A 22,913-nucleotide genomic window follows, 5' to 3' on the forward strand; every position below is an offset into this window, starting at 1 on the left:
CGACCGACCGACCGAGGCAATGGTAGTAGTACAAGATTTGATTTCTGTTTTTCTTCTGCAAAAAGAACGCAAATGGGAGGAGGGGTCTGATGGTCGCCACATAACCTTGGGAGCACAGATTGAAGAAGAGATGCGGAGCAGGCAAGCCCATCCTTATTTTTAGCCTCAATTAAGGATAAAACACCATTAGTATCTGATCGGACGACAAGCACCCACGCCACACCACACCCACACCCACACCCACGAAAACTCACACCCACATATGCGCATATCAAGATCTACGACGTGTACACTACACTTCCTTGAGAAACTTCGGAAGGATCCGACTCTAGGAGCGGCGGGCATTTGACCAAAACGTTGGCTGCTAGAAACCGTTCAGAAAGACAACAGTGAACTCACACACTGCCGTCGGAAAATAAAATAGACGACCCACAAACGGCCCAAACGGCCCAAACATGGTCTCCTGTGTTTTCGGTTTGGGCCGGACTAAAACACGAGACATGACTAAAAAACCTGGCTGCCAAACATGCTCTGACCTGACCCTTCCCCGTGAGTCGTGACACTCATCCGCCTCAGCCGCTGCTGCTGCCGCCGGAGATGGATTTCCAGGTCGTCGTCCTCGCCGGAGGCACCTCCGAGAAGCTCTCGCCCCTCGTCTCCAAGGTCCTTTATCGAGCGCGAACCCCGCCCATTACACCGACAACCCTAATTAATCCTCGTCCTCCTCCTTTTGCTCTTCTTCTCGCAGGACGTCCCCAAGGCACTTCTCCCCGTCGCAAACCGCCCCGCGATCTCCTACGTGCTTGATCTCCTCGAGTCCAGCGACCTCAAGGACATCATCATGGTGAGCGAGCGAGCGACCGAGTTCTTCTATTTCCCAGTTTCCTTGATGCGCCGCCTGTGCGTGTGCTGCAGGTTGTGGAGGGGCAAGAGGCGGCCCGCCTCGTCAGAGCATTCGTCTCTAGCACCTACCTGGACCGCCTTCTGGTGGAGGTAAGTTAAATACCGATTTGGTGTTCTGGATGCTGCTAATTCATATTCCAATTCTTAGCTTGCCATGTAGTTCCTCTTGGCAATGAATAGGCTAATAATTTTCTCCAGATATTAAATCATCGTTTTCCCGGGGAGATCCTAGCTGAAACTATGGCAGCTACCACGGAAGCTATTTCAGTATTTCTCATAGTGATTTGTTATTTCAAATAGAAAATATATTAAATATACACGCAAATCGCATCAAACACGTTAGAAGAACACACTATTTAGAAGTAAAATACATGCCCAAAACACCATGATTCAAGTATGGAACTGATCAAAGTAGCATGACTAAATGTACTTTTGCCTTCAAATACAGTTTCATTTCAAATTTACAACACTCCGCTATTTTTTATAATAAATATACCTCTATGGAATAGCTGATTTATCATTAGCTATAAGCTAAGTCAAAGAAGTGGGGCTATGTGGAGGTATAGTGCCAGTCGCTAGTATAGTGGTAGCGGAACATCGGCCCGTCGCTTAGCTTTGGTGTCCCAAAAAGATATCACACCTATAGCTAGCTATTTAAAACCTTAGTCTCCTCATATATGGTCAATTTACAAGAATTTAGCTTGCTGAGATATAACTAAAAGCATCACCTTGGATTGCTAACTTTTGTGAATCAACTTTTTTCATCTGTTGTTTAGCGGAATTTCACTTCAATGTGCTGCTTCCGGTGGTATGTATGTTTGGGCTATTAAAAGTCAAATGCTAATGGAGTTATTGTATTTGGCTAAGGCTCTGGTGAAGTTGTTGGTTGCTTAGGTCTGTGAAAATTGTGATATCAGTCAAAATGGCTGCCTGGCTGTTGTACTACTATATTAATTGACCGACAATTTCACAGTATGCATCCATTTGGCTAGGATTTCCATTTGACTATAATTCTTGTTTGTTGATGAAATCAGAAATGTAGTTATACCTACTCCTACCCAAGCTATTAAAGTTGCAAATTGGCAGGCTTCACTGGCTAGTATAGTTCATATGATAGAAGCAGCTTCATACATGCCTATTATTTTACTATTCGTTGTTGCTGATTTTGTTTTGATGGGTGGGCATGCTTTGGTCGACTGATTGACAAATATACTGAAATGGAGCCGTACTATTCTTTCTGTATCTTGCACGGTCACATGCTCATTTGCTAGCTATATTGCATTATGTTACATAAAGGAGATTAAGTATAGCAATTTTATTTAATATGGCCTATTATTTCTAGCCTTTTTTTACATGACATCCTGCATTTTGCTGACTTCGAAACATTTTTCTATTGAATGAAACTAGTTGAATTTGAGTGATCCATTAAATAAAAATAGTTTGCGAAAGAAGCATAATCAGCATATTCTATTTAAGATTAAGCCAAAGCGCTAATCAAGTTCTCAATAACCGACCTGCTTGACGCCATATCAGTTTCCTATTAAATTTTTCTTTAGGTGCACGTTTCCTTTTCCTTTCCTTCTTGGCATCATTTGAGCTGCTTGCTCAATTTCTCACAACGATACACGCCCATGATGACGGGTGGTATAGGGTTCTCAGCTGTCTGGAAGTGACTCCTTTCTGTCTTGCGCAGGTAGTTGCAGTTCCTGAGGACATTGGAACTGCTGGTGCACTACGAGCTATTTCAAAGCGGCTGGTAGCAAATGATGTTCTGGTAATATTTGGAATCTGCCACATTTTCAGGAATGCATAAATATGCATGCTAGAAGAATCAAGATGCTAATGCATTGCCTCGTCTTAAATAGGTGGTTAGCGGTGACCTAGTAACTGATGTACTTCCTGGGGCTGTTGCTGCTACCCATAGAAGAAATGGCGCAGCTGTTACTGCCGTACTATGTTATGTTCCTGTTAGTGGTCCTTCAGATGCTCCTTCCGGAGTGAAAGATAAGGCTAAAAAACCAAATCGGTTGAACATAGTTGGGCTGGACATGACAAGGCAATTTTTGTTGCATATCGTATCAGGTTTGTTTTATCGTATTGTTTAATTGAGTTGGGTAGAACCTGTAATTCATAACTCATATGCTTGTCAAATATGGCTTGTAGGAACTGATGTTGAAAAAGATGTCCGGATTTATAAGAGAAAAATCCAAGCTGTAGGTCAGGTAACGTGCATCTAATCATATGCTGAATACAGTGTACATATTTCCTTGCAGAAGTTCGTGTCACTTTACATAGCATACATGTTAACATGTATGTTCTATAACATTATCACATGCCATGGAAAAAAAGCAGTCAATAATTAGGTTGTTTGTACTTGATTTTGTTGTATCTTGGCATTAGTCCTATGATTAACTAAGGGTGTTAGTACAGTATTTTGAGTAACTGAAAGTCTGAAACATAATATTCAGAATTATATACCAAATTCACTAAAGGAATTTTTCATTAGTCCGTGAAAACTGAATTGTTTTTGTGGTCAGCTCAGTAAATGCCGTACTCATCAAATTAATAGGAATTTGTGGAATAATATGATGTGGATGAAACAGCTTGTAAAACCAGCCAAAGTCATGACATCATTCAACCAGTCCTTCACTGAACTTAATAAAATTATGTCAAAGAACCATCATAATGCAATAACTAAATCTCATATGCCATACATATTGCAACCCCTTGACAATAAATAGACTGCTCGAAGTGCTATCGATCTCTTCAAACTTAGACCACAGGCTCTCATGGTCACTGTCATACTGTTGGTGCCAATGCTGTGTTGTGCGGGGGAGTCGAGGTCGTGTGCCTAAGAGCTGGAGGCCTCTGCTACTTGTGTAGATTCTGGAAGTGTGAGCTGCACCATCAGTGTGTGGAGGATTAGCCCATTCTTCTATGGTTTGGGGCGTATTGCATGTTGGACTGGGCCTGACTGACTAGCAGATGCACTTGGATATGATGGTTTTTAGAATTTGTTTTCAGTTTGTTTTTACCATGTTATATACCCAAAATACGCTATTCCACAACTGTCTTTTTCTCTACCACACTGAGTCCTGTATACCGGTCAAACTAGCCAAATCAGTTTCGATGAGGTATTTCTGTCCAGGAGTTAGGATCAACAGCAATAGGAGTAACTTAGTCATGCATAGACAGAGCTTGCAGGATCTTACAGCATGTTTGTTTCAAGGGTACTATGCCACAACTAAGCTTAGGAAATGTGTTGCTTGCTACTCCCTCCATTTGGGTTTATAAGACTCCTATTGAAGTTCGTGCCACACTTTGGCCAACAATTATTCAAATTATATTTAGTATTTGTATATAAAAGTTATACCATTATAAAGAGTTATTCAATACGAATCCAACAATATATCTTTTGTGCCGCAATAATCTCATATTACCAATGTAATTTTTGGTCAAAGTTTGGAATAAATTCTGCGTGGGCCTTATAAACCTAAACGGAGGGAGTACCTAAGTGTGGTGAACTAAATTGAAGCCACAAGCGTGCAAATTTGGCAAAGAGATGTCGATGATACCGCTTGTGTCACTTTTTATTAGGTTGGCAAATTCTGACTGGTGGGCATGGTTGTTAGGCATATCTATTTTTGTAGTGGACTAGTGGGCATGGTTGTTAGGCATGGTACGACTCTACTATGTTAGTAAATGTTGAACTACGTTTAAGGGCATTAATTTATATTAGTTCACGGAGTTCAGTACTATTTAGAACTATTATTTGCATTCGGTGATATATTCAATGTTCTTAGTATGAGCAAAACAAATTCGACATTCTTTCACTGGAACAATATGGTATACTGTCAGTGGCTGGCAACATCTCCAGGCTAAGTTACATTTCGGGAAACCAATGTTGACTTTGGAGTATCCACTGTGAAGTGGAATTAGGACAGCTTGTGTATGTGCTGAAATGAATGAATGATTAATAATTTGTTGTTGGGTATGTTCAAAACAATATTTCATTTATGTTATGAACTAATGTTGAATATTTGCGCACTACATGGGGTGCACCATTTGACTCAAATAAGGTAGGAAAACTCTCTGAAGGCATGAGCTAGTTAGACCCTTGCCACTTTGGGTGATGAGAAATGTTCCTTGCAATCTACCTGCTAGACGTTACTCCCTCTATCCATTTATACAAGGCCCCTCTCTACAATCTCGGATACCAAGTTGAACTGACAGGAAATTGTGATCAGGGAGTAGTTATTTATCACTAATAATCTCGGATACTAAGGTGTGGGGCTCTTGGATTCGGAGCATGTATTGGTTGTTGAGTTAGAGCATGAAACATACGCATTAAAAACAAGTGAGAAACTTGGTGTAAAACGAGGGAATTCATCTCGGGGAAGGGAGGGGGAGAGAATGTGGCCTGTATTTTTGGAGAAGCCAGATTTGGAGGGGGGCCTTGTATACTTGGATGGAGGGTGTATAATTTAGTTGCAAATTCAGATTTATTGAGAGTTCAAGTCATATATAACTTGTCTTTTTTATGATGAATGGTTTATGAGGCAGGAGATGTTGTTTTTCCTGTTTTGATAACATGCTGTTTGTTAGGTGGCCCATCATGTTGTTAGTCATAACTGGTTCTATCATGATTTAACTTCATTTCAGCAATATCAAAAGCAGTTTGGATGTTTACTGGACCATTAACTTAATTTTGTATCTATCTTGCCTTTCTTTCGCTAGATGGAAATTCGAAGTGACCTGATGGATGCTCATCTTTATGCCTTTAATAGGTTTGGTTATTTTCCTTTTACCTCGTTTCATGTCTCATTCCTGTGTAAGTGCTCTTGCTCAGTACTCTGTTGCTAAATATACTGTTGGTCACAGGACAACATTGCAGGATGTACTGGAACAGAAAGAAACATACCGTAGCATTAGGCTTGAAGTCCTCCCATACTTAGTGAGGAGCCAGTTGGTATGCCCATGCTTAATGCATAATCATTTCTTCCTAAGCACTATTTAACTGTTTCTAAACTTTTTGCAGATATCAGCTCCATCAGGTGGTGAGGGAACAATAGTTGATGAGACTGGGAATGGTGTAGTCCCATCCAACAGTAATTTACAGTGCCTGTCACAGCATCGTGCAATTGCACCATCTGCTTTCAAGCAAGAGTTTCTATCAAGGTCAGGTGGTGGAACTCGTAGGTGCTGTGTTCATATTGCTAGTAAAAGCAAGTACTGCCACCGGCTGAACTCCATTCAGGCATACTGTGATATTAATCGAGATGTAAGGATTCTCATAGTGCGGTGGATATTTATTTTTCTATCATACTAGTGTTGGGTGTTGCTTGAAAGTTTAATTAACCGCAATATCACAGGTTGTAGGAGAAGCTAGTCACCTCTCTGGCTATTCCTTCTCTACACATAATAACATCGTCCACCTATCTTGTGTACTTGGATCAAAGACTACAGTGAGTCAAACTTCATTCTTTTTCCTTTAATAGCATCTTTAGATTGTTGCCTGAAAATTACAGAAGATGAATGCCAAAATGCAATATAGAATTTCATGTATTCTAGATGCTACCAAGTTCTATAAACAAATATTACAGTATGTTGGGTTGAAGATGATATTGAGGCTCAAATAATCAGTACTTGACCCGTGGCATGAATGTTATGATCAAATTTTAGTCTTGGCATATACCTATATTACTTCAATTATTTTCTCGTTATTTGTGATAAAATGAGGAAACATTAGAATTATTGTTGGTGGCACTATGACGCAACATCTCCATCAAAAAATTTGTTTGTAGCACCATATTGCATCTTTCTTTTGTGTTCTTAATTCTTATTTACATGTACAATACCTGTCTTCAAGTTATGCTTTCCTTGGAATTATTGGTTGTAACTTGCTCCTTAATTTCATACCCCTTGATTTAATATTTTTGGTGGACGATCTTGGTGGTGTTTCTGATGCACAGATTTATAACTGATTAAGTGCTGCATATATTTAGGAGACTATGTGCTAAGTTTGTTTCAATGCATTTTATGGTGAAGTTGGCCTAATTGTTGATATTCTGTCTTGGCTTATCTCCCGTGTTGCTTATGGTAGATCGGGCCACAATGCATGCTTGCTGAGGGTTCACAGTTAGGTGACAAGTGTAGTATCAAACGATCTGTGATTGGTCGTCATTGTCGAATCGGTTCAAATGTAAAGGTAATAAACCAATATTTCTTACATGCTAATATATCATGCTTCGAGGCTTTGGTAGCTTGCACCACCTTTATTGAGCTGTCAAGGTCCTACTGTGTGAATAATCTTCCGTATTTTGTCGTCTTGTTTGACTATAATTGGCTGGAGATCAAACGGCATTCTTAAGTGAGTGTTATTGACATCTGTCCCCTGGATATTAAAATATGTATGGTAAAGGTTGGATGACAGGGGATAGGGCACTCGCCCTGGACAGTCTGGCGATAGGGCTTGTCTCTACCGTGGAATAGATGCTCCGAGGCTTACCTTTTCTGTTTTATTGATTAATGCTGGGTTGCTCATATGGCACAAGCCTTGACCCGTAATAGACTCCTTGACTAACCAAATGGAACTCTTAACTCTGTTAGTTCACATTTCAATCTTCAAACCGTTTTATTTTCAACCACGAACTATGAAAACCATTCACTTTACCCCCTTGGTCCGATCTCAAATGGTTTCCTGTTGATTTGGATGCCACATGGTGGGCAGCAGCTGCTACTTATCCACATTAGTGAAGTTCTACATCAGCATCTCTTGCACCTCATCATTTTTCTTCATTAACACGGAGAGGGGAAATTTCTGGTCGGATTATTCTGCTGTTCAGTCCACTCTTAACACACAGAGCTGGGAGGTCATTTGTGGACAAGCACACATGCCACATAGAAGAGTCGTTGACGTGGCAGAGATGACGACGTGGATAAGTTCATAGGTCAGGGTTGGAAATAAATGGTTTAGGAGCTGAAGGTTGAGAAATGGACTTATTTTTATGTGGCCGTGCAACCTAGGTGTCCCCCCCCTGCTTGGTTTCATGTGGCTGGTTGGCCGGCCAAAACTCTTATTCAGATAGAACAAGACTGTGTTTATAGTTTAAGTTGCAAAGTTGGGATTGTCAAATCATTAGGTCCAATGTGTAATGAAACTTGTAATGGTCTGTTTGTTTATTATTGCAGTGCATTATGACAACCTAATTTCTCTAACCAATAACAAATTTCCATGTACCATGACAATTTTTCCACAGAATTCATTTATAAAATAAGTTCAGTATAGGACAGTTCAGCAAGCACAACAGAGATTAAGTAAATAACCAGCATTTTTAAGTAGTTCATCCATAATCTTGTTGAGTTACTGTTGTTGGTGAGTTTCATACTCCCTCCGATCCTAAATTGTTGTCGTGGTTTTAGTACTAAAACCACGACAACAATTTAGGATCGGAGGAAGTAGTGTATTTCTCTTGCTAAGGTCTTAATGTGTGAATAATGCTAAGATCTAGCTGCTCACATCTGGTTTATTGCTGGCCCCTTGCCATGTTGCTGTTAAAATTATCTTACAATATTCTGCCGATGCATTGGTATGTGCCAACCTTGTCGAAATCAGGCATGCTGCCAGCTCTATTGTCGTTACAATATTATGACATTATGAAACCATTTTACTGTGCAAGTTATTTTGAGTACAGCGATGTAAGTTATTTTGTATAAAAGAATAATTTTGTCTCGCTGTTACAGATTGTCAACTCTGTTGTTATGAGCCATGTGGTTATTGAAGATGGCTGTCACATCCAAGGTTCTGTTGTATGCAATAATGTGCAAATTCAAGAGCGTGCTGTTTTAAAAGACTGCCAGGTAAATTTTCTGTCTTACCAATTGTTACCTGCAAGTGGTTGAAAGTCAAGGGTTAAAAACTACTCTCTCCGGTCCATAATAATCCCTGACACTTATTATGGATATGAGGGAGTACATTTATTTCCAAGTGACGGTAATGCTGTCGATTGTGGCAACGAAGTATATTTATATTTAACCTTTGTAGAGGAAGTTCACTTCAAAATAATTCATATAGGATATGTTATTGGTGAAATTTCAGGTTGGAGCTGGTTATACTGTGACTGCTGGTAGTGATCACAAAGCAGAATCTCTAGCAAGAAAATAGAGCAATTTTTGATAGCCTTGCAGTGTATTTTGGAACGTTTTGTGTGCATATCAGATGCACCCCTATCAGTAAAGAAAGGGGATACAGTCTTGACTTGAAGATTTTTATTACTTCTCGTATGAGATAATAGCATAGTTTTGATTGCGGTGTAACATTCTGTAAAAGTTATGTGCTCCGAGTTTGAACTGCAGTAATGAGATAATTGCGATACCTTATCTGGATTACCAACTTCTTTAGATGGATTGATATCGGACGACTTAAAAGAATGGCTTAATAACTATCAAGTTTATACTTCCTCCGTCCATCAAAAATATATATACGGGAGTATGCGATGTGTTTCCTGTGCAATGTTTTTGTCGCCTGCGAGAACGTGTACACCGGGGATGAGGACACCCCGTTTGTTTGTTCGGCCGGTGTTAGGGCATGAGAGTGAACTTCAACGAACTTTGAGACAAAGTGATTTTATTCAGATTTAAGCCATCCAGAGATGCAAAATCCTACGTCAGGTTTGATTGTAGGAGTAGACTACAGAGCGGCGCCCGCGCACGCACGGCACGTCTCCCCAATTCCCGCTTGCGCATGCACACTGGCCCGCGTCTGTGCTTCTCGCGTGCACGCTTCGCGTGGAGTCCAGCACTCCAGCCCCATGCGCACGCATGGCCACCAGGAGTAACTCGAGAACTCACCAAGCCCATCTCGGACCAGCAAGCGCCACCAGCCCAGCTAACAGCCACTTTGTTTTTTTTTCCTTCTAAATTGCACCTTTTTTCCAGGCCCAATTTTTGACCGGTTATGTGAAATCCGATTATTGGTTGATCATCACGAGACACTCCCGACGTCCATTTCACATATCACGGAGTCACACTTAGCGGTCTAACTGTATTTATTTGTTCGTATATCAGTATATATTACCCGATTATATATGTATGCTTATGGACTTGTCAGTTTATCTAAACCTACTTGACAATTTAGTTGTGCATATATGTAGGTTTATCAATACCTATTGTCAGTGTATCTAGACCTACTTACTGTTATCCACACCAATTTGACAAGTTAATTGCATTAACTTGCCAGGTTAACAAGGCCTAATTGCCAGATTACTTATGCTTAATTGCCAAGATAGCAATGCCTAATTGCCAGGTTATATATGCCTACTTGTCAGGATAGCAATGCCTAATTGCCACGAGAGCAAGGACTAATTGCCAGGTTATCTATCCCTACTTGGCAGGATAGTAATGACTAATTTCATGTTAGCAATGCCTACTTGCCAGATTAATTATGGCTAATTGCCAAGTTAGCAATGCATAAATGCCACATTACCTATGCCAAGTTGTCAGGATAGCAATGCCTAATTGATAGATTTCCTATGCCTAATTGTCAGATTACTTATGCCTACTTGCCGGAATAGCAACGACATAATTGACAAGAAAAGCAAGAGGTCTCACGGACATCCGGACACATCAAAAGAACATTGCAAAGAACACACAACAAATCATCATCGAGCCACCAGGCATCCTCTCCGTCGGCGTCGATCTAATCCTCTTCCGCGTCACCATCGAGACCGACAACCCTCTCCTCTAGGTCAAGATGTGCTCTGCATCCGTTCCGGTCGCGTGATCTGCTCCGTCGTCCCCTGCTTCAGCTGACTCGCTACCCATAGGAGGAATCCCAACGGCCCGGGGGGCATCAACACGGCCCACCTCAACGTGCTACTCATATGTTATGGCCGCCGCCGCCGCCTCCTCAGTGACGCCCAGCAGCTATTTGACAAAATGCCCGGCCGAGGTGTCATCTCCTGGACCACACTCTCACCTCTACGCCGACGACGGGGACCTGGACTCCTGTGAACAAGTGCAAGCAATATACATAGGACAAATGGACCAAAAATTTGGGCATCCAGCAGCATGACGTGATGAGACCAGGAGCATGGTCTCAGAGATCAATGGCAGATGAACTCCACCAGCGATTCGTGGATGTCGTCGCAAGTTCAGTGGCACGCAGTGTCCTCTCGCCGCTGCTGCGGGTGGCCGCAGATGCTCTCTGTGCCGCCGCCTGCCGCCGCTAGTCCCCTATGGCACGTCGTCGCCTGACTCCGTGCCACCGCTTGCCCCTGCGGCCGCACGCTGCCGCTTGCCACCGCGGCTGCACGCCGCCCCCTGACTCCGTGCCGCCGCCTCCGTTCCGCGCGCCCTGCTGCCGATTGCATCCGTGGCAGCGCGCCGCCGATTGTGGCCGCGCCGCCCTTCCGCATCACACCGCCGCCGACCGGCGACACAACGCGCTGGAGAGGGACAAGGAGAGAGAGGAGGTCAGGGAAGTACATCTGGGCAGGGATGGAGAGAGAAAAAATCGGGGGAGAGAGAAGAGATCGAGGCAGGCAGGGCCGCAGAGGAGGGAGGGAGAGAAGAAGAATCGGGAGGAAGAGAAGAGATGGGGGACGGGGTCAGCGCCGCCCCGTAAGACAAAGTGGGGCACGTGCCCCACGTAGATTAACCGTTGATTGTATTAAAAGTTTATGGAGGTTACAAGGATGAACTCTCTGATTGAGTTTTTGGCATTCTAGATCCGAACCGGCCTACGAGATAAAGGGATCACCTCACCCTTGCCTTTCCTATGACTTAGGATCGGACCCCTCGTCTCTCTACGAATTAATGGACCTCCTTTTATAAGGGCCACAATGGCTTGGCACGTTCTACCCGGTGTGCGTGGTAGAAATGATCATCGTGGGCGTCACGCATGGACGAAGTCTTTGGGGTTCTGCAAACGGTTACATCGTCAGGTTTGATGACAGAAGCTTTATCAGCCCTGTCGGTACTGGTTAATTGTTCCTTGGTGCCGGAGGCATGGTGGATTGTTAGTAGAGCGTGGTGTGGCAGCTCATGCTGGTGCCCTGACTTAGCAGCGTCACGTCAGCAGCGCATGTTGCCCAACATCAAGAGCCATCATTCCTGCAGCGCATGCCACGCGCCAAAGATGCAGTGAACTAGCCCAACGGTGGGCCAACAATGACCTGAGCTTGGTCACGCTAGTACCAGCGCAGGAACAACGCGCCAAAGCGCCTGCCCACGGATGGACGGGAGTGCGCCTCCGCGACAGCCTCTCTAGCGCTTTCCGGGACGCCCAACTCCAAATGGGAAGAATGGAGCGAGGAGTGGTGTTATGTGCGCGTTGAAGACGACGATCTGGATTCGTACCAGGATCCCGCGAGCGCTGCCTTTCGCTAGGATGAATGCAACTCGAGGTTCACCCTTGCGATGGAGAGCATCATGGCCCTATGGGAAAAGGGCTTGATCGTTAACACAGTCATCGCAGACTTCCTCAAAAGGCGACTGGGCGCCGCTGCAGGCGCGCTCCCACTCAGCGTGGGCGTACTCAGGTCCTTTGGACACCATGCGACTGTGGCCCGGGCAGGAGAACGCCTTAACAGAGGAGAAGGCTTGAAAAAAAAAATATGCGGGAGCTCTTCGGGCCCAACTTCGATGGAAGTCGCCCAGAGGACGTGGTCTCTCTCTACGGAGACGCCGAGCGGGACCAAATCCTGGCGCTCATGTCGGCCTGCGACGTACGGGGAATCTAGGAGGAATGTTAGAGTCTTGTTAGTTTAGGAATGAAGATCTAAGTACTAGTTAGAGTCGGAGCAGGTCAAGTCAGAGTCCTAGTCGGACTTGGTTCTGTTGGCTGGTTTGCTAGCCGTACGTCCATGTATAAATATACATGTACACGGTGCTGGTTGTATCAAACTTGTAACGTAAGAGATATTGCGATAAGAAATAAAGAAAAGCACGGCAGGTGCTTTTGGCCATAATCCGGTGATTATCGTGTGAGCTTGTGAGTCTTTTGATCTTTGAGCAAACCCAACATTTGATATCAGAGCGAGGTCCAAGATTTCAAGATGCGCTTGCCCCGGGTAGGTGTTGTGCTAGCGCCTCGAGACGGGCAATCAGCGACGGAGCGGTGTCCGCGGATAATTGCGGGCGGACTGTGGCTGTGCGCGGAGCGGCGTCAGCGGATTGGATCAGGCAATCGGTGGCTATGCAGTGGAGCGACGTTCAGCAGATCAGATAGGACTATCGTCGCAGTGGACCGATCTCCTAGTAATGGGAGATCATCCTGATTGTCGGAAAGTACTCGACATCGGGTCAAGCTGCGTATGTATGTCCAGGTCAGGGTCTGTGAGTCGTGGTTGTGTCCAAGTGCTCGTCTGCGTGGGACTCTATTCAAGCGGAAGTGCGTCACGGTTGAAGGGCTATCCAGTGAGGTGTATCACTGAGGGCGAAGACGTGTGTGCAAACAAGGTGGCGGGTGTCATCTGTGTGTCTCGACGAGAAGACGGAAGCTCAAGCGTATAGTGGGACGGTAACCAGTGAAGGTGGGTCTCTTCAATGAGGACATGTCTCTACGTGGAGCTTTGGGTTTAGCTAGCACGTATTGCGCTAGGTGTGGGCGGTGTAGTCCATGCGGAAGCTAACGTGACTGGGAGTCTGGATCATACGTTGAGTGTAGTCGACGAGTCGTGAAACTGTGGTGAGTCAAGATCAGGGGGAGCACGGAAGACAAAGTTAAGATTAGGGGGGGATTGTTAGAACTAATCTTTCCTAGTCGGTTTAGGCTGTCCGAGTCCTTGTTAGTTTAGAACTGAAGTTGATCTAAGTACTAGTTAGAGTCGGAGTAGGCCAAGTCAGAGTTCTAGTCGGACTTGGTTCTGGTGGCTGGTTTTCTAGCCGTACGTCCATGTATAAATATACATGTACACGGTGCTGGTTGTATCAAGTTTGTAACGTAAGAGATATTGCGATAAGAAATAAAGAAAAGCACGACAAATGCTTTTGGTCATAATCCGGTGATTATCGTGTTAGCGTGTGAGTATTTATGTGATTGATCTTTGGGCAAACCCAATAAGGAATGTATTGCGCCTTCACAGGCTGCCACTAACACCACGATTTCCTCGCTCCAAGGTTTGTATGGGCCCGTGTAGCCCAGGCTTCCTTCACCACCTCCGTTGGGAGTCGGATCCGGAGGAGAGGAGGATGAAGATGACTGCAGGGGTGTTCGCATTGGGTTTTTTTTAGGAAATACCTTAAGAGAAACCCCTACAACATTTGTGAGCACTAGATTTGAACTCTCGTAGGTGGAGTCATACGCCCACAATTCACCACCACACCAAGAGGTGTTTCATTTACATGCTGGGTTCATTGTGTCTGGCAGGTTGGCTTATCTTGTATTGAAGCCCTTCCCCAAGTAAAGGAGGTATTCCATAGCAAGTTTTTCTTCGAAATCTTCACCATTGCTGCTCAGAATATTTGGAAACAAATGAATGATATTATTTTTTGAAGGGAATGCTCCTTGTTTTCAAGGCCGGCGTGCTAGTTTTTTAGCCGATTTCTCTTTATGGGGTTATATGGTCCTTCAATCCCTTTCTCTTATTCATTCTTCACTAGTTGTTTCCTTTCAATAAGATTTAGGTGGAGATGTCCACTTGTACAGATGTAAATATTTTTCACGATTAACATATCACAGTAGGAGTTTCCAGTAAAAATATCCTTCTCCCAGACTAGAGTCCACGGTATAAAAAAAAATGCAGCTCGATAGCCAAAATCTTGGTGTCTATATCTGCTTGTGCTCGGTGCATGCGCATTTATGTACCACTACTGATCATTTTCTTTTTGTTTTTAAATCCACCAGTGATCATTTTCGGCGCAAACACCATTTTACATCTATCTTACCAAAGCAAATGTGCATTCACGCTAAAAAAGAAAAACCAGGACCCGCAGGGAGCAGACAGCCTCCAGAGCCCGTAACCATCAAGCTAGAGACCCTGGCATGTGTATTCAAGCTTACTGGCACATATACAGTTATACACATTTTCTTCGCAACATACTACAGTAGCATACATACACGACAATGCGTCAAGGCCAACAAAATGTGCACAGATTCCGGAAAGAAACCATCAATTAGTTACCAAATGAATAAATGTAGCCAGAGATTCGAAGCCATGGCTCTCAAACTATGCAGACAAAAATGAAACCAAAAGAAAGGAGATTGAGCTAGTAGTAGTAGTAGACATCACTGGATGGGCATTCTGTATCCATCAGTACTGGTCCATGCCGCACTCGAGCGGCACCTGTGTGCCGTTGGGCCACTTGGCGTCCTTGCAGTAGTCGTAGATGGTGTAGCCCAGCTGCACGGCCTTGAGCTCGCGCAGCTGCTTGTCGGTGAGCTTGTGCGTTCCCGGCGCGGCGTACCTCGACGACGCGCAGGTCTCCGCGCAGGCGGCGCTGGCGCACTCGCAAACCTGAAGGCTTATCTCGCGGTACTCGGCGACGAAGGGGGCCTTGCTCCAATCAGTCTTGACGCGGCCACCCTGCGTCGCCCAGTCCTCCGCCGCCCAGATGCTGGAGAACCCGTACATCGGACGTTTCGTCGGGTACGCCACGCCCTCTTTCGCGTAGTTGCGGAAAACCCGGATCGGGATCCTGTCAACCAACCACCTGTATTATATATATAAAAGCATCAGTAATCAGTAACGATCAGTATAATTTTACAGAGTCGATCGATCTCAGCAGTTGACATGCATGTGTCCAATCCACGGTCTGCTTACACGATCATGGAGGGGTTCCAGAAGATGGTGTAGTTGTGGAAGTCGGCGGTGGGGTCGAACCACGGGCGGAACTGCATCTCCTTGGCGCCCACGCCGTCGGCGAACACGTTGGTGTGGATGGTGTAGGGCTGCCCCGTTTCGTTGCCCAGGAACTCGAAGTCGATCTCGTCGTGATCGTTATCCACGGATGACGTCTGTAATTTTCACATGCCATTAGATTCTCAGTTACTCCTGTTAGGAAGTCCAATTTAAGTTTTGCTCCCTCAATTTTAGTACCATACGAAGCTGGACATTTTTTTTCTTTTTATGAAACTTACGAAGTTGGAAACTTAGAGTGTTTTGACAGATTTGGTCATTAATATCAAACAAAGCAACATAAAAGACTTGCGGTTGATCCGCACATGCACGTAACAATTCAGGTGAAAGGAAAGAAAAATCTACAAAAACGAATCTCAAAACATAAATAATCTAAAAATATATGAATAAAATCATGGAATTTGAAGAACATAAATATTCATCAAAATATGCGACCAAACACGGAATAGGAAGAAAGAATATTATATAATTGAAAGATATTAGGACAAGCCAGCTAATCCAGGAAAGAGCATATCTACACGATATTCAAGCAAAATTACATATTTTCTTGAATTTTGCTTATAATTCCTATTTTCACTTTTCTCAAATTTCAATCGTTCCGGATGCTTCTATATTTATGATTTGTCATATTGTATAGCACATGGTTTTTTGAAACTTTTTTATGCACATCAGAGTTTATAGCTTTTTAAATTTCTAAATGAAATTTATTTTTTAAGAAGGATATGTAATCCTCGATTTCTATGATTTTTTTAGATTTGTGAGCTTTTGTTGTGACAACTAGGCTGCCTTGTGTGCACAACCACCGCCATGATAGTCGGCATACTTCTAGTCTTGTATCTCAGATGTCACGAAAAAAATTGTAGTAGTATTTGATATTTGTAAAGACTAACATAACCATCCAACAGTTGAGGGAAAAAAATGACTTCTGATTAGCAACGCAAATGATGTGCTCTATTTCCAAAAAGGGAAAAAAATAGTTGAGTCGCTGGGCTCACGTAGTACGTGGTAACAGTGCCAGCAGAGTTGCCCTTGACCAACTTCATCATGGTGGAGACACTGCCGAAGATAAACTGCTTCTTAGTCCGGAGCATAGAGCCTGAAGGAATTCGCAAAATCCTACTGAGCAATGATCAATATATATATCGCAAACATCAAAGAATATACACCGTCATCTTGGTTCTTGGCAGACCGATCGAGTTGCCTTACCTGAGGAGTTGCTGACGAGGGAGAGCGTGAGGTGGTTCCCTCCCTCCGTCATCTTGGCGTTCTGCGGCTCCCACGTGATGTCACACTTGTCCAGAAAGTTTGCGCCCACGAGCCCGAGCTCCAGCACGGCCGCCATGGCGACGGCAGCGAGAAGAGCCTTCGTCATCCTCTCCATTTACTCTTTCCTCTTTTGATGTGCAATGTACGCTTCCCTGCCTGTGACGACTTGGTATGGGATACAGAGGGCCTTATATAACAGGTTGACAATCGTGTTTTTTCAGGCTGAATCGTGGAGTTTTTGGTACGCATGTAGGCACAAACTAACAATGTGCTGTTTCCAGCCCCGGCGGATTTTGCCAGCTTTTTCGTCCATGAATTATTTGAATAATGGAATCTCCTGTTAGTCAAATGACTGGTCGTGGCAAAGGTTTAGTAGTGCTTCGCATGAACAATGTTGTTTTCCATGCTCGACAGACAGGCACCACCAACGACTACTGCTATAGTGCTTGCCATCACCTCCACCCTATGCGTCGGTTGGTCAATGACTACTAGGGTCCGCGGTCTTGATTGTTAAAGATTAATCAATTAAGTTAATCATCGCTTGTGATTAGCACCGTTGGGCTTGCACGCCTTGCAGGTGCGCGTCTCCTCCTGCGCGGACGCGCTGCTCGCATCCCTGCGGACAAGACGCGATCCTCTGCAACATAATAAAGATCACTTGAACCATTTGGTTTGTCTCAATCTCGTTTCCTCTCAATTCTCAACACGTTATCAGCACGCTCTACCGAGAGCATAAGTACGAGAGAAAAGTGATCTGTTTGGAGGCAAGAAAGTCATGCCGAAGGCCTATTTGTCCTCACAGGATAAATGGGGCCCAAGGACAGGGCATCTCTAAGAATAAGACATTTTTAAAAGTGAGCTCCCATTTGTTCTCCTCATTTGCTTATTTGGAGGTCTTTGGACAAATGAGGATGAGCAAAATATCAAGTTGTCCAAAGATAACCCCTCATTTATCTTTTCATGTCTTGTTTGGTGCTAATGTATTTTTTAGTTACTAGTGTTTTGGTATTTGAGGGTTTTGGGTGTTCACCCAAAACACTAGTATTTAAAAAAACACTAGTTTAAGAAGTGTTTTAATTTGGTACAAAAATGTAGTGTTTTGTTGGAGAAACTAGGGATAATTCCTCTAAACCCTTTCTACCAAACAAACATTTGAGGTTTGTAGTGTTTTTCAATTTGGAGTGGTTTATACCCTAGAAAACACCTCAAAAACTCCAGTACCAAACTGGGCCTCATGAGTCTTTGACACGTAAACCAAGAAGACAAGTGAACAAGGTTTGGAGAAGTTTGCACAATGGGGACTCTCCCAAATTTAGGGGGACTGGGGGACGTGGACCACTTTTGGACTAATGGGGTTTTCGTTTGATTGTGTATTTTGTTCATCTACCTTCATATGGACAAATGTGGAGGATTTGGGGGGGGGGGGGGGGAGGGAGGGGTTCCCTTGGAGATACCCTAAGCACGCCCCAACGGTGATGGAGCCCTCTCCAAAGCGCCGCCAGTGAACTCCTTCCTCTGGCGGCAAGCTCCTCGCCCCCTTCCTGCTCTACATCAGCGGTGGCGACGCCGTGCCTATTCCGCTATGTTGGTTAGGGGATTTCAATAACTGTAAAATGCTAAATGGCGTTGAATGTTCTGTGTGAACATACATCTTATTGAAAGCAACGACTTTTTCGCGTACTATCGAGAGGTCTACGTTATGTCAGAAATTGACGTAATGACTACCTTAAATGTGCTCTCTTAAATATATAAATTAAATATAACACAAGTACTATAGATTTTCAATAACAGTAAAATACTAAATGGCGTTGAATGTTCGATGGGAACATACACCTTATGGAAAACAACAAACTTTTCTCGTAGTACTCAGAGATCTACACCAGCTTTGGTAACCATCTTCAGCGTGTTATATTAACAATTTGAGGTCTACACTATATTATTCAGGTCTTCACGACCTTGAACTCACAAATTTTGCAAAAGTTTATTACAATGTAACCACGATGATATTTAATTTACTCACAAGTAATTAATGAAATCTTTGGTTTCTATACATGTAGGCCAAAATGATCGAAACAAATACAATTCGATGAGCTTGTGCTCAACGGTAACAACTATATCCTACATGTGCAATGGACAAAAAAATTATGTTTATCATGCCAAGTGATTGCGGGTGTACTCTAACCTCTTCATGGAGAAGATGCCCAACTAACAAAAATGCAAACCCATCCAGATCTCAAGTTTGAATACTTCATGGATAGAAATATCCACTTGGTTCAAACCGTAAGAAAGGCATCACAACTATGTCAAAACTAGCATTTATTCAAAGTGTGTATGCTACACGCATGTCACCAAAACATGCCATACCTCATAACATCTGGTCAATTTATATCAACAATCCTGGGACAATAGACGTGCTCAAGGTCAAAGATTTGAACTCACTTCAACGTCCACCTTGACAGCACCAATTAAGTTGATTGTTCGCAAGATGTTCCTGTAGAACAAAACAACAATGAGACATTCCGACTATCACAAATTCTATGGGTACGGAGAACATGATAATCGAATTTACCTCGATGACATTTGGAGATTGTAACTAGTCCCATCACTCCATAGATATTACATCAAAGTACATTAGCTTGCTGTAATGACACATATTAGTGCCGTCGTCGTTGTCGTCGTCGTCGTCGTTGCTGTTGCTGTTGCTGTTGCTGTTGCTGTTGCTGTTGCTGTTGCTGTTGCTGTTGCTGTTGCTGTTGCTGTTGCTGTTGCTGTTGCTGTTGTTGTTATTGTTGTTGTTCAATATAACGTATCAGCACTTTGATACAAATAAAGTTGATGTATTCTTTGTATCGAAATAAAATGTTCATATTGAAAATTCTATATTTCCATATATAGATTTTACGGGAGTCAATCTGAGTGTGCGAGCTTCTCGGCCACGAGCACCATCAGCTTCATCCCTCCCCCACCGCCCCCACGGCGGAGGAAGGTGGGGACATGGTCGACTCTGCCGTGGCGGGGGGTACGGTGGCTGTAGAGAGGCGGATGCGCGTGCCGGGTAGCCCGAGCACCTCCACCGACAGCACATCCTCCTCCTCCTCCTCCTGGTATTTCCCCAATGAGAAAGGAGACAAAGTTGCAGGGATGGCAACGTGTGACGGCCGCTCAGATCCCAAGAAGGATTTGGAAGAAGAACAGGAGAAAAGGGGAAAGAAGATGAGTGCAGAGGGAGGCTAATTTGATAGAGATAATTGTTTGCTACAATGATTGACGCCTCAGCTCTACTCGACTTTCCTATTTATCGTTTCACTTGCGATCTCAACTTTACATGGGCCAAGCCCAGCCTTTCTGGTGCACAGCACCCAAGGTCCAACACTATTTAGCCTGGCGTTGTCGTATGAGACACAGTAGGAGTAGCACCTTCTGTGACACTCCCGCCGCCTTGAGCTCTAGCTTGGGGGTGGAAAATGCTTCTTTAGCACTTCGTAGTTCTCCCAGGTGGCCATCTCCACAGGTAAAGTAGCCCACTGAATTTTCACCAGAAGATGAGCACCATTGCCGCGCTTGACCAGCCGACGCTCCAAAATGCACTCAGGAAAGACCGTGTCAGCATGTAACGCGACAGGTGTAGGTAAGGAGGAAAAGACTGAAGTATGATCTGGCACAAACCCCTTCAGCTGAGATGCAAGGAAAATAGGATGGACCTGACTAGATGCAGGCAACTCAAGCTTGTAGGCAGTATCACCAATACGAGCCAGAACTTTGTAAGGACCATAAAACTTGTAAGATAATTTGGGACATGGGCGGCTCACCACAGACATCTGACGATAGGGCTGGAGTTTCACAAAGACCATATTGCCCACAGCAAACGTACGAGGAGAACGATTACGATTTGCCAACAGTTTCATGCGCAACTGAGCCTTAGCAAGTTGAGTCTGAAGATGAACCCGAAACTGTTCCCTTTCTTCCAATAATTCCATCAGGATGAGAGGCTGAAGGTATATCAGGCACCTGACCAACACTTGGCTCAGTCCCATATAAAGCTTTAAATGGTGAACAGCCCAGAGCTGAATGGTGGCTGGAATTATACCAGAATTCTGCCAAAGATAACCAATGAGCCCACTATTTAGGAGTATCATGAATAGCACATCTGAGATACATTTCCTGACATTGGTTAGTGCGTTCTGTTTGCCCATCAGTCTGCGGGTGATACGCAGAACTCATCTGAAGTTCGGTGTGCAACAGTTGAAACAGTTCCCTCCAAAAAGAACTTGTAAACACTTTGTCACGATCAGATACAATAGAGTTGGGAATATCATGCAACTTAACCACATTAGCCATAAATGCTTTTGCTACTTGAGGAGCAGTATAAGGAGCTTAAGAGGAATGAAATGGTTGTATTTAGTAAAACGATACCACAAAAAGAATGGAATTATAACCAGCAGAAGTGGGTAAACCCTCCACAAAATCCATGGAAATGTCCTTCCAAACTGATTTAGGAATGGGTAAAGGGCTCAACAACCCTGGTAACTTACAGTGCTCATGCTTAGCTTGTTGACAAATTCTGCATTGTTGTACAAATTCCTGCACAGATTGTTTAAGACCTCACCAGTAGAACAGTTTCTTCAGACGATGGTAAGTAGCATGAATACCTGAATGGCCCCCAATAGGAGAGGAATGGAAAGCTTGAACCAACTTTGTATGAAGACCAGCATTAGCTCCCACCCAAATTTTGCCATTGTACCTGATTAATCCTTCCTGTAAATGATAACCAGGATTGTCAGCAGAAGATATAGCCAACTGTTGCAAAAGAAGTTGAGCAGCAGGATCCATCTCATAGGAATTCAATACTTCCTGAAGCCAAATAGGCTGAGCAGTGGAAACAGCTGCCAATGTCATCAAATGACCCACTCTGGACAGGGCATCTGCAGGAATATTGTCCACCCCCTTCTTATACTCAAATTTATACTGCAGCCCAATGAGTTTGGTCATAGATTTCTTCTGTAGATCAGAACCCAACACCTGATCTTCCAAGTAACAAAGGCTCTTATGGTCAGTCTTGATGGTAAAATGACCATTCTGCAAATAAGGGTGCCACTTCTCCACAGCTAGCATAATAGCAAGAAATTCTTTCTCATTGATGGATAATTTCTGATTTCGAGGGCATAGAACTTTGCTAAGATAAGCTATAGGATGGCCTTCCTGACTCAAGATAGCACCAACCCCAGTATCACATGCATCGGTTTCAAGACAAAAAGGCAGAGTGAAATCTGGCATGGTCAGAACAGGAGTATTAGCCATAGCAGTTTTCAATTGCTGAAAAGCAACATCACTCTCTGGAGTCCACACAAAAGCTTTCTTCTTCAGTAAATTAGTGAGTGGTCTAGCCGGCACACTGTAATGATGAACAAACTTTCGATAATATCTTGTGAGACCCAAGAAACCCCTAAGTTCAGTTATGTTGGTGGGCACAGGCCAATGTTGCATCACCACTGTTTTTTCTGGATCTGTAGCCACACCTTGAGATGTAATGATATGACCAAGATATTCTACTCTATCCACAGCAAATGTGCACTTGCTTCGTTTGGCATACAAGGTGTGCTGCTGCAGAGTAGTAAACACCAACTCCAAATGGGTGACATGCTCTGCCAAGGACTTACTATAGACCAGAATGTCATCCATAAAGACCAACACAAACTTCCTCAAGAAAGGTGCAAAAATAGTGTTCATCAAGCACTGAAAAGCGGCAGGGGCATTAGTGAGGCCAAATGGACCTTGAACTGGTATTGACCATGGTGTGTCTTGAAAGCTGTTTTAGATTCATCTGCAGGATTCATACGAATCTTGTGGTAACCAGACTTAAGATCAAGCTTGGAAAAATATGTGGTG

The 22,913-nt window shown here is 43.8% G+C and overlaps 2 protein-coding genes across 2 annotated transcripts; one reads left to right on the plus strand and one right to left on the minus strand.

The window, feature by feature from the left end:
* The first annotated feature begins 502 nt into the window (after positions 1-502).
* Positions 503-9,291, plus strand: LOC100841253 (translation initiation factor eIF-2B subunit gamma). Its single transcript, XM_003574182.4, has 13 exons — positions 503-663; positions 749-844; positions 916-993; positions 2,597-2,677; positions 2,769-2,985; positions 3,067-3,125; positions 5,641-5,690; positions 5,785-5,872; positions 5,942-6,184; positions 6,276-6,368; positions 7,007-7,111; positions 8,647-8,763; positions 9,002-9,291. The coding sequence occupies exons 1-13, from the start codon at positions 598-600 to the stop codon at positions 9,065-9,067; spliced, it is 1,359 nt and encodes a 452-aa protein (XP_003574230.1). The 5' UTR covers positions 503-597; the 3' UTR covers positions 9,068-9,291.
* A 5,583-nt stretch (positions 9,292-14,874) lies between these two features.
* On the minus strand, positions 14,875-17,190 carry LOC100842160 (probable xyloglucan endotransglucosylase/hydrolase protein 26). Its single transcript, XM_003574185.4, has 4 exons — positions 16,968-17,190; positions 16,757-16,857; positions 15,666-15,859; positions 14,875-15,555 (listed from the first exon to the last, which is right to left on the minus strand). Exons 1-4 carry the CDS (start codon positions 17,140-17,142, stop codon positions 15,156-15,158), a joined length of 870 nt encoding a protein of 289 aa, XP_003574233.1. The 5' UTR covers positions 17,143-17,190; the 3' UTR covers positions 14,875-15,155.
* Between the last annotated feature and the right edge of the window lie 5,723 nt (positions 17,191-22,913).

This window comes from Brachypodium distachyon, chromosome 3 (assembly GCF_000005505.3).
Source record: "Brachypodium distachyon strain Bd21 chromosome 3, Brachypodium_distachyon_v3.0, whole genome shotgun sequence".
Classification (NCBI taxonomy): domain Eukaryota; kingdom Viridiplantae; phylum Streptophyta; class Magnoliopsida; order Poales; family Poaceae; genus Brachypodium; species Brachypodium distachyon.